The sequence below is a fragment of the Pavona decussata genome, unplaced genomic scaffold (assembly GCF_977016875.1).
Source record: "Pavona decussata unplaced genomic scaffold, jaPavDecu1.1 SCAFFOLD_134, whole genome shotgun sequence".
Lineage (NCBI taxonomy): Eukaryota > Metazoa > Cnidaria > Anthozoa > Scleractinia > Agariciidae > Pavona > Pavona decussata.
The window spans coordinates 2332377-2348778 of record NW_028145547.1 but is presented as its reverse complement, the minus strand read 5'-3'; the positions used below and the strand labels follow the sequence as shown (position 1 = coordinate 2348778).

The window sequence follows — 16402 nt, the reverse complement described above, 5'->3', positions numbered from 1 at the left end:
ACGATGACGCGTTAGTGGATTGCGTGCGGAAAGAGCACGCTTTTTAGCTTTTCGTTATTCTGTTCAGAGGTATATTGCCTGCACAAATCCTCCAACCATACAACATGTAAAATATAGGCTAAATAAACCGACGCGTTTCATTCGATAACTGCAAATAAATGTAATAGTCGATATTTCGAGAGCGGATGTATTGAACAATGTCTGTCAGCATAGACTATAAAAAACCTGTTTGTTCTGCTGCGTTATTTTTGCTTTCTTTACATCCATTTGCTGTATACTATAATTTACACTATTTGCTCTCTTATAACATCTATGTTACGATTTCCTTTTGATCACTGTTTACAGGGAACGTACTGCATACATGAAAAGCGAGTACCCCAAACCTAATCGCCAAGTGGGTAAGACGTTTAAAGATTCGATGAAAATTAACTTTTAAGTTGTTATTGAAAATTATGAATATACAAAAAGCGAAAAATAGTTTCTTTTTCTCAGAAACTATCTTTTCTCAGTCTTTTCTTTAAATAAAAAATGTTGCCGTCGGTCTCCTTTCATTTTTTAGAGCATCTTCCTTGCGCTAAATACTTAATCTCCATTTCACTAAGAGCGTAGTTATAAATAATAAATTCATCGAGAAGTCCTGACAAGTAAGTGCCTTCATAAAAGTGTCTTCCAATGCCAGCAAAATGTCCCCAGTCCTGGGAAAGGTCCCCGCTTGCAGACTTCTGCTTGACAAGTCTTCCATTGACATAGACTTTAGCCAACATGGCGGCCGAGTCATACGTCACAGCCACATGAGTCCAATTGCGCGCGGGAATGACGGGAAGGGTAACGACATTGAAAACTTCTTTGTCGTTTTCTTGGTGGTGATACCAGATGACCTTCCCATCCTCCACAGCGAAGTCGTATTGGTCGTGCTTATGATCAGAATGGCTGCCGATTGTGTTGAACAGCTCGTGACGACCCCTGGAATAAAACACATTATCAAAAACTGGATCATTGTATAATCACTGTATAATGCAACTCCTGGGATTTGAATGGCTTAGCGGCCATGGTATAAGAGCCATTTCATTTAACATGACCGAGAAATAGCGACCATTAAATTGTCTTGATTGTTTTTAATGAAACAATTATTCCTTGGAAAAAAGAAACTTGGAAAAAGAAAATCCGGCTTCACCCAATAGAAGTCGAATAAATAAGTTTTTATAATAACATCACATTTCTTTTACATATGCCTTTCATCGACATTGAAATCTTATCATGCAGTATGCAGATCTATGCAGGATGCTTGTCACATGAACCTAGTCTATGGCCTTGCTCCCACAACTGTCATATGCCTGTATACCTCAATGATAGCGAGGCAGCCGAACTGGTAATCGGAAGGTCATATAGGTTCGATTCGCATTGGGAGAACTTGGATTTCCTATTGCTGAGTATGCCTGTGCTACTAAGTGAAAAATACATTTATCATTTATTCATAACATCGCATTTCTTTCACAACAGAAATAACGTTATGACACAGTAAACCTGTTTGTCTGGAGATTGATCCACACTGATATGGTAATTGCCTTTTGGGGTTTTTCTCTGAAAGTATCTCCCGGGATTTTAAGTTGTCCCATGGTCATATTCACCCCTTTGCCACAGGTTCCATCACTGGACGCAGTCGTTCCATTAATAGCCAAACCATTGTTGGCAAGACCCGATTGGTCATACACCGTTAGACCAGTGAACAGATCAAAGCCAAAATGAAGCACTGTTCTGTGGTAATTGCACGTCTGGGCCAGCAGGGTGATTTCGTTTTGTTTTAAGGCGCGTTCGAATAAGTAGAACTCATCGATGACGCCGTAAAGTTGATTCTCTTCAACCCATTGTCCATCACTCCCTCTGTCGTATGATTTTCCGATGCTTATCTTTCCAGCCCAGTCCTGAGAAAAACAAAACATGGCACTGCCGATGCACAGAGAAAAAGTCGAAGGATTGCTTTGAAAACGGAAGAAAAAAAGAAAAAAAGAAAAACTTTTGTCCTTTCCAAAGATTCTATCGTAACCACTAGAATTGAAGCGATTGGACAAAACATGTCATGTGACGCGACATGTCCAATTAACTCTCTATTTCAGGGAGGTGCTAGATGTTGTCCCTCAAATGACATCACCCAAGTTGTCAAAATTTTAAGTCTTTTCACAATCAATGTCATAAAACTTTGCTCTCAGAAAACTGTCCGCATATCGAAACTGAGTAATGTCCACGGACAAATTATGGTCAATCGTTAATCCATCCGCGATAATGGCTCCCCACAGCATCTAGATATATGTACGTCGTGTTTACTTCCAGTTTCTTCCAGGTTCAGCCGCTCATTTTCTCTGTTTTTGCCTTATTTAGACGCAATACATAAATAAATATTAAAAAAATTAAAAAAAAAAAAACTAGCTCAAAACTGGTGATGGGGTACCTCATAGTAAAAAGTCTTTCAGAAGTTACTTTTTTGAATTAAATAATTTAACAATTTTCGCTATTATATGGTATTGACGAAGACGTACTGTATTTATCCAGCGATGGATAATGTGAGATGTCAGTTACCTGTGAGAGGGTTCCTGAGCCAGTAAACTCCTCTTTCTTTAACACACCGTTTACATAGATCTCTGATTTCCCACCGGACGATGTGTAAGTGCAGCTGATGTGAGTCCAAGTTCCCGCGGGTACCACTGCTGTGCTTGTCTCCGCACTGAATACAGTCTAGAGATAAGAAAAATATCGATCTTGGCAAGGGAGCTCTAACAGTAGCGTATCTTTCTAGCTGTGTGATTATCCTTGTGGTTTCTTTACTGCTAAGGGTTTATAGGCGTTAATTTTCTTTCAGAATTTTACAGCATCATCTGAAGGGTATCTCAGTTACTTCCAGTGCTTCACTGAGATCTGTGCGGTAGAACGCTTTTTAATTTTAGGTTATTTTTCTTAGAGATTTCCTGATAAGCTTACATTACAGGAGCTATAAAACTGACTGAGTACAACAACAACAACAACAATGTTTAGTCGGTCAAAACGTTCGTTTTTAGTTATACACTCTTTTCTTTTATAAGAATTTACTTTTTAAGAATACCGAGGCTAAAGAATATTTTAAGAATAAACCCAAGGATGAGATTTTAAAACGAATTAATTTTGTGTGCTGAAAATTTGTAAATACAATACAATTAAATGTTTTTAATGAAGATATAAAATGCCTCCTTTCTATAAACGGCAAAACTAGCTGAATAAAACGATAAAAATCTCCACTAGCCAAACGTTCAATGCTAATGACAGTTCGATACAGATCTGGACACCAAAGACTTGTAATTGATACCCCAATACATTCTAAAACAAAAACGTCATACGCTATAATCTAAGAATATTTACAAAAATAATTTCAGCCTTACATCGGCAGAAAAATAAGAATATTAGCCTGGGCCGGAAAGGCAATCTTCTTATAAGAAAAAAGAGTGTAACTGCGCTACGATACCAGGTCAGACCTAATAAAAAAGTGAACACTTTCAAATGGTTGATAGGAAATTAGCTATGCGGTTTATCAAACATTTCTTTCAAAATGACTTGCTTTTATTTAAAGCATAGTTAGTAGAGGGGACTGGTTGTGAAAGTCGGCGAGCTTCAAAGTAAGGGGAGTAACATCAATATGCAAAGTTTAATGTATCTATGCATCGCGAGCCTAATGTTCTTTGTGATATCTTACCTGCGATTTTTCGTTGCGATGAAACCATTTCACTCGCCCGTCTATGATTTCAAACAAGTATTGCACGTGACTATTCCACGGGTTGTCTGGGTTACACGTGCTAAATATAGTCTGCTGACCGCGGTTGGTATCCAACTTGAGCCACAGCCCCATGGTTATACTGAACAGCGGTTTTCTTTTTAACAACTGACCGTCAATGAGAATATTACCTAGGAAATTAATTTCGTTAGAAGTATACCTGAGAAAAATAGAACGTTGCATTCATCAGTCGCGTTACTGCACGATATTCAGTCCGTAATGGCGCTCATCTGCTGAGTGCGTTTCTTGTTTTCTTTGCTTTTGACTCACCTCCGTGCAGCTGAAGACCATTCCCACAAGTCCCACTGGTCTTAGTCACGGTAGCGAGGCTAGTGAGCTCGCCGTTGTTTCCGCTTCCAGAGTCGTCGTACACTGCACTCCCTGACACACGGTCAAACCCAAAGTAGAACACTTGTCCTGTGCTTGCTGCAAACAAGAAACGTAAACTGAAAAGGAATTTTCAGTCAGCTCTATTTGGTGAGTCAAATTATGCTGTGCAACGACTGCGGACTCCTCCCATCACGTGATCTTTGCTTAATGAAACACCGATATTGCCGAAGTCACCTAGAATCTCTGACAGAATTAAACTGGCTACCCTGTAAATTTTCGCCTTGATCTTAATAATGTTGAATTTGTTCTAAAGTTAAGAAAAGTTGTAATTAGAACTATGCTGTCAAAAAATGCGGCCAATGAAAGAATTGATTACGTAGCGAAAAACAAACAAGCAAACGAACAAAACAAAAAAACTAAATGCAATTTTCGACTGAATGGCACTGGCTGGCTACCACTCACGTTTTGTGGCCGAGCCGAAGTTACAATTGTCGTAGAGTGTTTTTATTTCAAATGGCGACAGCTCTCTGCTGTACATGTACACCTCATCCAGTGTGTCGATATCAGCCACGGACCCAGCGTGTTTACCAAACGCCGCATAGCTGTCCCAGTCCTCTGAGAGCCGGCCCGCTCCAGGCCCCTGCTTGTTTACGTTACCGTTGATAAAGATCTTGGCCAGGCCACTTTGAACGCTGTAAGTTACCGCGATATGAATCCACTGATCTGAAAAGTACGATATGAACGTTATGTATACATTGTGGTCCCTTCTCTCTTTTTTATTGGCTGAAAGAGTTACAGCTGATGCTTAAAAATCAGCCGGCTATAAGATGGCAACAGGGGTCGATCCCTGATTATGGCTCCTGTTTTCTACATAAGTGCTGTCACAATTGAAGTCCTGCGCCATGCATTATATCCCAGCGAGGATAGTCATGCGAAAATTGCGGGCGCTGAACGACTTTTCCATCTTTTGAATTATAACTGGATTTCTAGCTTTGACTGGAGAAGATAATTAAAAATATATTAGAGTGCAAAAATCCCGAAGACGACGCAAATTTAAGACTTACAATCAGTAAAGTCCTGAAAGTAGTTTTCGATTAACAGCAACAGCAGAACAACTTTCTTCGGTAAAACTGTGTTCTCAGAACATCACTTTTCGTGATCAGCCTTCTTGAATCTAACAATATCGTTTATAGTCTCAAACATGATTTGGCAACAGTACCGTAATAGCGATGCCAGTGACGACCAAAAGTCTTCTACTCAGTCTACTCGCGATTCCAGGCGGCACTGATATATCATGCATAAACTACGCAAAGAATAACATGTGCACTTACTCTCAGTTACTATAGGATCAGTTGTCACTTTGAACAGCTGCTTGTCATTCTGATCATTATGACTCCAGCCGATGGCTCCGTTATTCATGGTCAGCAGGTACTGGTCATGTTTATGTGTCGAGTGCCCACCAATCGTGTCAAACAAGTAATGCACTCCCTTGACTGACGTGACATTTATCCACAGTGCTATTGTAACTCCGTCAATTGGTTTGTTTCGGAAGGTTTTGCCGTCAAGTTTAATGTCTGCCTGTCCGGCACTTAGCTGCACACCATTTCCACAGCTTCCCTTGACAGCTAAGAAGTTTAAAGACGTTGAAAAATGTTGAGAAACTATTCTGAAACCAGCAACGACAAGGCATTTTTTAGCTGCTTAACTCTATGTGCGCGTTCTTCAAGACCTTCTGAATTAACCTAACAATTCTTAACGATCTCTTGCGATGACACAAATTCAAAAGCGTCTCTCTCTCCCTTTCTAGGGAACATTGTCTGCTATCTCAGGCTGAAGTGTCTACACCCTTTCTTTTCATACGGACCTTTTCTAAAGTAACTTTAAAGCTTTGTTTGGCCAAATTTTTAAGAACAGGCCAAGAACATGGCCAGTAATGACAACACTTACGAGGTGGAGGAGCTGGGGTCGGCAGGCCTGGCTGCAACGGCGGTCCTCCCATGGTGGCGTGGTTCATAAGCCCCGAGTCATCCAAAAACTTTGTGCCACTTTTCTTGTCAAAGCTCAAGTGCAGTACCATGGTGCTCTGCGGACCCTGACACTTCTGAATGAGAGCATTCAGTTCCGGTTCAGTAAGAGTCTTGTTGTAAATGTACAGCTCGTCTATGTAGCCTTCTAAGCGACCTCTATCGCCAAACTCACCTATACCTGAACATGTGGACAAATAGAAATGGTTAAGGGCCTAGTTGTCCCAAGAGAGGATAATTTTTGGTGGTATTTCATCCACTACATTATATTAACTGAAGTTAGTCAGTCTGTGAACAACGGCGGCCACAAGGGTTCCATTTTGAACACGGGGTACTCACACGAACAGGTCTAGAGGTTAACACGATTTCGCAGTATGAAGCAGTTGGAGGTTTACTGCCTTTGGATCGATAGGATCCTAGTTCTTGACTTCATCTCAAAGTTTCATTTTTAAAGAAAAAACACAATGGCACAGCCCGAATTGCAGATCAAATAGGCCACGCGCAATCTTCTAATCACCTCCACGATTGCCTCGTTTGCAGAGATCCTATACAATAGGACACCAACTTGGGCCCCACACAGATCGTTACCTCGAACCTTTTACCTTGTTACCAAAAGGTGCAAAATAACGGGAATCAATCAATCAATCAATCAATCAATCAATCAATCAATCAATCAATCAATCAATCAATCAATCAATCAATCAATCAATCAATCAATCAATCAATCAATCAATTAATCAATCAAATTTCTTTTAGACACGTAACATTAGTGAACCTGAAGAGACTTGTTACAAAAATGTAAGTGTATCTTGTACCTTCTGTATCTTGCCTTTAAATGTGCCTTACTTAATCCCGGCACAAGCATGTCCACAGTATTTTTTATTTGTGGAAATGGCATTGTCTCAACGGAATGCATTAAAGCCGCTATCTTGCGAACGTGCATCAAATTAATACATTTAATATATAATTTTAATGTTTCTTACTGACAGGAGAGCAATTCACCAAAAGGGGTTCTGTCACCGACGTTCATTTTGGCACCAAATAGTATGTTCGGTATCCTGTTTGACTTGAGCTTTACATTCACCTACCAGTATATTTAGACCAATCTCGGGACAGGAATACACCAGGGTCAGCGGTCTCCTGTTTACTCAGTCTTCCGTTGATATAAATCCTAGCACTTCCTCGCAGTCCATCATACATCGCAGCCACGTGATACCATTTGCCACTCGCAAGCACGGGTACGTCTGTTATGATACTGAACACTGTAGAAGCGTTTTCATTCCGGTGAAACCAGCGAAGCCGAGCGTTTTCTACTTGCAGTTGGTATTGAGCTGAAATATGAAAGCAAATAAACAAAACATTGCCCTTGAGATCAAAACACTGCTTAAGCTTAAGCGCTGACAAGGAGGTTTACATGAGGACAAGCACAGGAAAACATACTCAGAACAGTGCTTTAAATGATCATTATGGTTACGGCATAATCCGGCAGACGCTGTTTAATGTGCGCGTAATTTCGTTTATATCTTGTATTGCCTCAGTTTACACGGACGTTAGCAGTAACGCAAGCATAAAAACAAAGGGAAGATTTCCTTTCGCGTCGCACCGGTTTATACGTAGGTTTCTTGTGCTTTTCTTGTCCATAGGTTTAGTCTTTCTGGTCATACCCGAAGCTGGAATTTATTGTTATCATATTTCTATTGGAGGTTTGGTGGATTAGGGGCAGATAGCATAATCATAATTATATATAACAAAATTCTTGGATCTGATTGGCTAGCAGCAGCCATGTTTGCGTATTAATGGGACATTGTAAGCGTCATGCCAAAGTAAGCGGACAGTGCGCATCACTACTCGCGCTGCAATAGGACAGTCAAATGGGTTCATTTTTTACGTAGGTCATGGATAAAACGGTTGTCTTCTCACTCTCCAAGTGTTTTCCATCTATTTGTACTCAACAAATCATACGACAGCTGTTGAGCAGTGCTTTGTATCAGGCTGTTTCTTTCTCTAAACTTGCAAATTCTTACTCTTCGCAAAGAGTATAGAGGGGCGTAGTCCCCGGTGTTTGGCCTTGTTTCAGTAAAGGTGGCATCTGTGACCTGTATCTTCATTGATTGTGAACAGCAGGGTAGCTATTTGTCTGGTAAAGTCCTCCATACATGTACAATGTCAGTTGTAAAACGTATTTGCTTATTCTGTCCTAGAAATGCGCTATATCAATACGCAATCACCAACAATAATTTTTACTGATTTTATATTGAGCTTTATAGAGAAAAGTACTCACGTTGCTCATGATTTGACATTGGTGGTCCACCGATAGTCTCAAACAGAACTATTGTCCCGGATACATCCTTCAGTTGTACCATCATCGCGATCATAATTTCTATGTAAGGGATGCCTACATAAATGTGTACAAGAGCAGTAATTTGGTCAGAATAGTATGGTATAACTGTTCAACGCACAAAGTGTAGCACTGCATGCAATATTCTAGGATAAAGAATAAAACAATTTCATCACATCAGTTTTGTAGAGTTTAAAACAAAACTGTTTAGTTATAGTAGGCTATCAGTCATTAAGACGACACTGGTTAGTCATTTATTCAGTCAAACCCTTCCAACCGTCAGTCAGTCAGTCAGTCAGTCAGTCAGTCAGTCAGTCAGTCAGTCAGTCAGTCAGTCAGTCAGTCAGTCAATCAGTCAGTCAGTCAGGGTCATTAAAACAATGGGTCGGTCGTTCAGTCAGGAAGTCAGTCGGTCGGTCAGTCAGTCAGGGTCAATTCAGCCAGCCAGCTAGTCATTGTGATGAGCCAGCCAGTAATCCAGCTAACTAGCCGGCCAACAGAAGTCTAACAGGCCAACCATTCCTTTCATCTGGTTCGTCCGGAAGTTAAGTCCTTTCATCTTTCGCAAACGAGATCTGTTCTGCGAAATCCCCTGAGTATTCTATGCACAGTCCAAACAACTCACCGACGAACTTAGCTCCATCTATGATGACACCTCCACCACAGCACACCTTAAGACACATGCCACAGCTCCCAGGTACCTTATCCAGCTGGGCGGACTTGTAGGTGGCGTTGTTATTGTGCTGGGAATCATCGTAAAGCCGCTCACCATTGTAGCGATCAAAACCAAGGTAGAACACTTGATTATAATCCTCTGCAATGTACAAGTATCTTAGTTAGCTTGTTAGCTTTCTTTATCCGTAAAATCCCAGTTATAAACCCTGGGCTTATACAATTTAGTAAAGGGTTTTTGGTGGACTTATATCAGGTGGGGCTTCTTAGCGGAATAATACCAAAAATGTTTCTAAACAAGTTGATAACAAAATGTACTTTATTTTACTATAAGACCAAATTCGAAACTCTAACTTTAACTGTAACCGGAGCATTTTCTTGTCTCCGAGAGGAAAAACTGGCTTCATTAACTCTTGATCTTTTGGCCGTCGTTGAAAGGGGAAATATTATCTTTCGCGACATTACTTCCAACTTTGACCGTACTCTTAAATTCTAAACTGTATCTTTAAGCTTCTGAAAATGAACTCGATGCTATTCTGCTATTCATTAGGATTGAAGAAGGAAGAAAATTCACCGTGCAGAAAAAGATTTGCGGATGTACATTTTACCACAATACCTTGCGAATCTAACACAGCCAATAGACACATAGAAAGCCAAACGTTTTGCAAAATTCGTCCCAGTACTGACACGACAAAATTGTATATGCTAGGTTTGAAGATTTTCCAGCTGTTCTGTACGTTTTCATAAGATAAGCGATTTTAGGGTTATCGTACGCTTAAGAATTATGGGCAAATGTACCAGTCGCCATATACGGTAGATTGAAGTGTACTCACGTGTTAGTCCAGCCCAGGTGACAATGACACCCACTAATAACAATAGACATACACATCGCAGGCGCATGGCTGGACACTCCCTTCGTCTTTAATGTCGTCCGTCTGGAAGGAAGCAAAACCTTTCGAAAGTTGACAATGGATGGATAATAACCTGTCTGGTCAGGAGTTTATGATGTAGGGGCAAGCGAAACCACGACTGAGAACGCAACGGCCGTAAGTATAATTTATTGCAACCTTCAAAACTGGGCCCGGTTTTTCGAAAGCCGATTAGCGCTAATCCACGATTAAAAGCTGGTTAATCAATGTTTTCATTTCACTCGTTAAAAATGGTTTAAAGGCTAATGTCAAGCTAAAGGTAAAGAAAAGGTCTAAGTCAATACTGAAGGACAAAAATCTTTGGAAGAATCTTTATAGATTAGCAATTAAACTCGGATCAAAGTTCACGTTAATCCAGGATTAGCTTAATCGGACTTTGAACAACTGGGCCCAGAGTATCTCACTATTTTAAGAAAATGACTTGACCCAGCTTAAAGTGGCTAAACTCACTGCAAGTGTTATCTGCATTACTTCCCTTTAATTAGCTTTACTCCTGAGGCCATCCAAAATCGAAACCAGAAAAAGTTTTGTAGTACTACAAAACACAGCGCGCACTCTGGGAAAGCACTCAGTTTAGTTTACTTCTGCGTAATTATCCGGTCGTTTTCATTGTTCTCAGCCACTGATAATAAACAGTTAGATTCAGACTAGATTCAGTGGTGGTGACACTTTATTACATCAACAACAGACTCAAAGATTAGGAACATCTTAAATAGCACAATAACAGCACCCCGGGATAGTACTCAGCCAATAGCGATCATTTGAATGTGCAATCAAGGCCGCATGAATACTTAGAACCATCTTAATTTGAACAGTTCAGCATGAAGCCTTCCTTGAGTACTCGCATAGGTTTAGAAACACCTTGAAAGATTACACTACTGATCAACAGCACAGGTAAGCATGTTCAAGGTCTTTTCAGACCGAAAAGGCTTATCTTGGTTTTCACGTGACGTCATAAAAAACTGAAATTCATAACTAAACACAATTTTCGGTTTTTATCTTCATCACATAAAAGAAAATATAAATTTCAATCGGCTTGCTTGTTTTCAGCAGGATAGCATTCTTTGTTTTGAAAATAGAGCAGTTTGAATTTTAAATTTTTGCGTAGTGTGTGACAGAAGCGATTGCTGCTCTTAATATGTCACGTACATGAAAACATCGATTTGCCTCGTGTTTTTTTTAGGTCTGATCAGCTAACATGTAATAGAAGCGTCTATGTCAATGTGTGAAAGTTCAGCAGAAAGAAGAAAGGCTTTGGAATAGCCAAGGTACTAGGTAGACTCCAGATGCTTTTGCTGGTTTCCGGCCGCCATGTTGGTGTCTATGTTGGTGACCACCAACATTGCGTCCCATACTAAACTCTGTAATTTTCTGTGGTACATTTTTTCGAATAACTCGATTATGAGATATCGCACAGCCCCGTGGCTTTCACACGTTGTTTATTTATCACTCTTCTACAACATATCAATTTCTTGACTTTATCTGTTGAATGTTTGAGGATTTCATTGTTTTACTTGCGTGACGAAGTGTGGGGTGAAAACCACCAATACTTTTAACAAAACAAAAGTACAGACTGGAACCTCGATTTAACGAAGTGCTAAAGGACTATAGGGAAATTGGTTTGTTATATTGAAGTTCTGTTTAGTACATTTTAAAAGGCTGGGCTGGAGAATATCGTTCGTTACACCGAGGACTTTGTTATATAGAGGTCCGTTAAATCGAGGTTAATTCCACTGTACTGTAACAGAAGACTGATACAGCTCAGGCAAAACTTCATACACATTCATTGGGATCTACCAATTTAAATCGTAGTAGCGAACATTGTAGGCTGCCAGTTCCTTCCGACAGTGCAAACTGTATCGAAGTCATATCTTTCGTGTAGTTACTTGGCTTTGGCGGTTGCGCCAAGGGTCGTTTTCACGTCAAGAGTTTCTTGGATCTTCATTTTAGTCCCAGCATCAGATTTTATTCGCAAAGAGTCAAAATGTTTCAGTTACATGAATGTTGCTGGCTAGGACACAACATAGCGCATACTGTATTTATGAGCAATATTATTTCATCTCTCCTGACTTGCAATATCAGATTTCAAACGCTAATTGAAAGTCTTCAAGTGGTAGCATAAACTCATCATATTTTGAAACGAAAGATTTGATATTTTCCTAAGTCCCAAAACAAGGCAGCAGCGTTTTAATCCTGAGTGACTGCTGAACATAGGAAATACAGGTTGAATACTAATGAAACAATGCAACCACAGGAAATCAATCTTAAAACACGTTTGGTACCTCAAGTTAATTAAGACAACTTAACTTAAATAAAAATCAAGGACAAAGAATACACATATAATATGTGCGATATAGTTGCCCTAAAAAAAGGGACACGCAGAGCGATTTTGAATCCGAAATGACAAATTATGGGAAAAGTGAAATGAAGTCGTGAATGAACCGGTGGTAACAAATTAATTTAACCTGTACGGGTTTGGCCCTCGCAGCGACGATAGATTCTGATACTTGAAACTATAAAGAAATGTTTGCCATATCGGTGAAAACAAGAAATATGAAGTCGATCTCACCTTTCAAGAATCCTTTAACATATTCATGATTTTTTAACCCGGTCATGTTGGCTCCAGTGTAAACGCCATCTTTGATCTTGAAACAGAAAAGCGGCGAGGTTGGTCAAAGCATGACGTCATAGTTTTGGAGCGCGCCTGTTGGTAGCACAAAGAGAAAGACTGGTGTTGCTGTTCAATAGTCAGCAACAAAACAATAAACCTAAACAGGTCCAGTGTATAAAACACATGCACCGTGGAAAAACGGGAGATTGAAACTGTATGTAGTCTACCGCGATTCGCAGTTATTAACAAGGAATCATTGATTGTGTTCGAGTTCTGAGCCCGGCAAGTGTGAGACATCAGTGACGCGCGCTGGATAGGCCACACAGGCATCAACATAGATTTAAAAATGTAGATTATTTTAAGGTGAAGACCGTTTATATTTTACCTTTGTTTTAATAATCAATCTATAATTTTACTCACTGATTTTACTTAAGCAGTTTATCTCGTGATTTTGTAGCTAGCAAATTTATGTGTTCTTTCACGTGTTAATTTCTTCTTGTTGTGAAATGCTCTTGAATGTTTTTTTAGAATTTATAGCACTTAATAATTTAACGCATATCATTGTTACTTAGACTGTATGAATTCGTGTTAATTTGTCGTTGAATTACGGTTTATATTAAGGTCGACTGAGGAACATTTTGGGTGTTAGGGGACGTCAGTTGAGTGAGAAGAAAACATTTGTTACGGCAGTGCGGAATTTAGCAGATTTAAATAAGCACGGAGAATTGACAATTTTCACAGAAACTGGAAAATTATATTGGTGTTTAGAGTAGTCTGTTCCTAACTAATGATGCTCGCCCGTCGGTGCAAGCATATTTTACGACATCGGGACAGCGAGTCCTTAACCTGCGGTCAAAATCAGAAATAACTGAAACGTCCGTTAAATATATGGCTTTTACTTTAAGAGCTAAAAACTGATAAGTTTTCCTGTGAGTCCGACAGCTTGTATACCAATACTAAAAAGTTCCAAGTAACTTTAAAAACTTGAAACGTTTTTCGCAAATCATAAATAGGCAAGTTTGCCAATTTAAGATAGCCGCCAATGCAAATACAAGCACGATAATCAAGCCCGAGTGTAAAACCTACTGTGTTGCAGACTATATCAGTAACCTGTGGACACAAAAATGAGTGCGCATGCTCCGGAGATTTGTGATTCAAGCGTGAATCGATTACGAATGCTCCACTTCAATCGCCAAATTCACACCTGTTACCACAATATTTTTTTTTGTTGAATAAGATATGTGATGGAGGAAGTTCGAAGGAACCTTTCCTGAAAGTGACAACCTTATCTATATTGATTTGGTCTTATCCACGCGAAATGAGGACAAGCAACGGGAATTTTAAAAATGCCGCCATTTTGCCGAGTAAGATTGCTCACGCGTGACGAGCATGCGCACTCATTTTGCCGCCGTGTCTAACCTGTGTAGTTGCCAGTAGCGCCTGCGCAACGAGAAAGCCGTTGAGCAAAGGAGATTCTTGTCTTCGCTGCTCCTTTTCGCCGCTACGTCCCTTGTCTTCACAGGTCTTCTTCGTACAACTAGGAGCATCTTTATGTCAGTATTTCCTTTGATTATTTCCAGTGAATATAATCTCACCGGAATATTACTAAGGTTAAAATAATACATTGAACCAGACGTTTTTCAATCGGTCTATATAACTGAGTTGGCGGAAGTGTAATTATGATTCGCTTATACAGTCCAGTCTTAATTGTATTTCACAAAGTGGTGCTAAGAACTCAAATTTCCTATTGAGTGTCGAAAGTAATTTCGCAAATACTTTATGGCGCTCTATGATTGGTTAGTAAAGTTTACGCCATTTTCTCAACCAAACCAAAACAAATCATGTCTTGGTCGCACGCGTTTTCCCGCGCTTGGCGCTGGTTACATGTATTCGCTTCGAATTCTGATTGGTTCATTGCACTGTTTACGTCTGTTGTGATTGGTCAGAGTAATTACTTTGATTTTGGCTTTGGTTTTACAACACTCAATTAAAAACCGCTGTAATGAGGTGGCCAGTTATTAAAACCAGAAATAAAAGGCTCATTTTCAAAAAGAAAATGAACCAAAAAGTAAAAAAGTAATCACTTCAGAAACGAAGGATAAAAAATGGGCGGGATTTTTTTTTTTTTATGCCAGTGTATGATGAACGCTTTCATTTTGAGACTTTTGTTCTTTGCTCAAGGCATGGCGGTTTTCAATTCATAATCAACACCATAGGGGAACAATTTGTTCTCAAGATGGTCGGTATGACTGTAAGGCGTTAGTCTCTTAGCAAACATTTGACAATGACCGCCCTTAAACATGGCTTAGTAAGTCGTTTATTCATCAGCTAAAATGACATGAATTTAAATAAAAAGAAAGCTCCTCGCGGGATAAATAAACATTTTCGCCGATTTCAGTGCACGAATTTCTTAGTTGCTGGAGGTAGGTACTCTTAATTTATGTCACTTTGTTTTAACATAACTGTGGGGTTTTGTACGTCTAGTGCAACATCACATAATTTTAGCCAACATCACTAAACTTGTGTAGGTTAAATTCGAATGTTCAGGTTCTTCGCTATTTGAGGCCTTAGCCGCCAGCTATCGATCATAACACATCGAGTTCGTTTGACTCAGAATATTTATCAGAGCTGACTACATCGATCGATGGGTATCAGAACTGAGACGGTATATTAGTGGGATCGGGATAGATTAAAGTCCGCGAGACTGTTCCTTTAACTTTGTTTGCGTCGTAAAACATCAGTCCCTTCTTAGTTAATTTATCGCAGGCCTGATTTCACCCCAAAAGGAAATAAATTCAGCTCATATTAAAATAGCCTGTTCTAGACGTTTGGGTGAACACCTGAAACAAGCTAAGCTTAGAATAGTGGCCAACTTTCCAGTGGAGATTTTGCTTGAAATTTGTGTTACATAGTATACTTGTCAAATTGTATAATGCATCACCATTAATGAATTCTACCTCCAAACAAACCAAGCCGGTTTTCGGTACAGTTGTTATTTTGCCGTATAAACATTTCTGACTTCTTAGTTACTTACAATTCCTCGATAGTTTGCATTCAAATGGAAAAGGCTTTTTTTTTTCCTTTATAGAGCCGCTGTGAGTTTTGTTGTAGCGGATTTGTTATGGTAATTTACTTGTCCGTATAACTGATTTCATCTCAATATCCAACAAATTACCTGTTTTTGTCTTTTGCGGCAACTCTGCCGGAATCAGTTATTGACACCAGCATGAACCGAGCCATAACCCTCGGCGAGCATTCTTACCCCCTCCCCCCTCCCTGCATCCCAGAAGCTTGAGTAAGGAGATATGACAATTGGGTCCTGTAAAATCCTGATCGACGGATTTTGATCTTGCCATCCATTTAAAACCAAAATGCCTCATAAGGGAGGCAGCATGACCGTAGGCCACTGAATTTGTGATCCCTTCTGGGTTTAAGTCCCGTTCTGTCCCTCTCCTTGGCTACGCTTGTAAACAGCCATCTGCTCTGTCTCCTTCCAGTTGGGATTTCCAAACTGTTTGTCTTTAATTTTTGCCACAAATTATTCAATACTGCGCGGTGAGCGTGAAATCATCGTAAAGTGAAGAAATTTGCGCCACGACCTTTAAAGCCGGGATTTTTTTTTTGCTGATTGGTTAAATTTTTTTGTCACGGAAATGCGTTAGCATTGAAACTTAGGGTGCTAATTTTCTTAAAAAATCACAA

The 16402-nt window shown here is 39.7% G+C and overlaps 1 protein-coding gene across 1 annotated transcript; it reads right to left on the bottom strand.

Annotated features, from left to right (window-relative positions):
* Positions 1 to 84: 84 nt before the first annotated feature.
* LOC146467688 (uncharacterized) lies at positions 85 to 14608 on the bottom strand. The gene is made up of 14 exons (XM_085125539.1): positions 13787 to 14608; positions 12659 to 12793; positions 9994 to 10095; positions 9114 to 9302; positions 8432 to 8545; positions 7239 to 7481; positions 6074 to 6331; positions 5458 to 5751; positions 4589 to 4849; positions 4067 to 4222; positions 3719 to 3927; positions 2575 to 2730; positions 1525 to 1922; positions 85 to 963 (listed from the first exon to the last, which is right to left on the bottom strand). The coding sequence occupies exons 3-14, from the start codon at positions 10058 to 10060 to the stop codon at positions 549 to 551; spliced, it is 2760 nt and encodes a 919-aa protein (XP_084981665.1). The 5' UTR covers positions 10061 to 10095; positions 12659 to 12793; positions 13787 to 14608; the 3' UTR covers positions 85 to 548.
* Positions 14609 to 16402: the final 1794 nt, after the last annotated feature.

Excerpts from the sequence above, each read along its gene's own strand:
- LOC146467688 (XM_085125539.1), bottom strand. The coding sequence starts at position 10,060 with ATGCGCCTGCGATGTGTATGTCTATTGTTATTAGTGGGTGTCATTGTC. Across the intron at positions 7,482-8,431 it reads AATGTCAAATCATGAGCAAC|CTCAATACCAACTGCAAGTA; the intron begins GTGAGTACTTTT and ends TTCATATTTCAG. Across the intron at positions 4,850-5,457 it reads TGATCCTATAGTAACTGAGA|ATCAGTGGATTCATATCGCG; the intron begins GTAAGTGCACAT and ends CGTACTTTTCAG.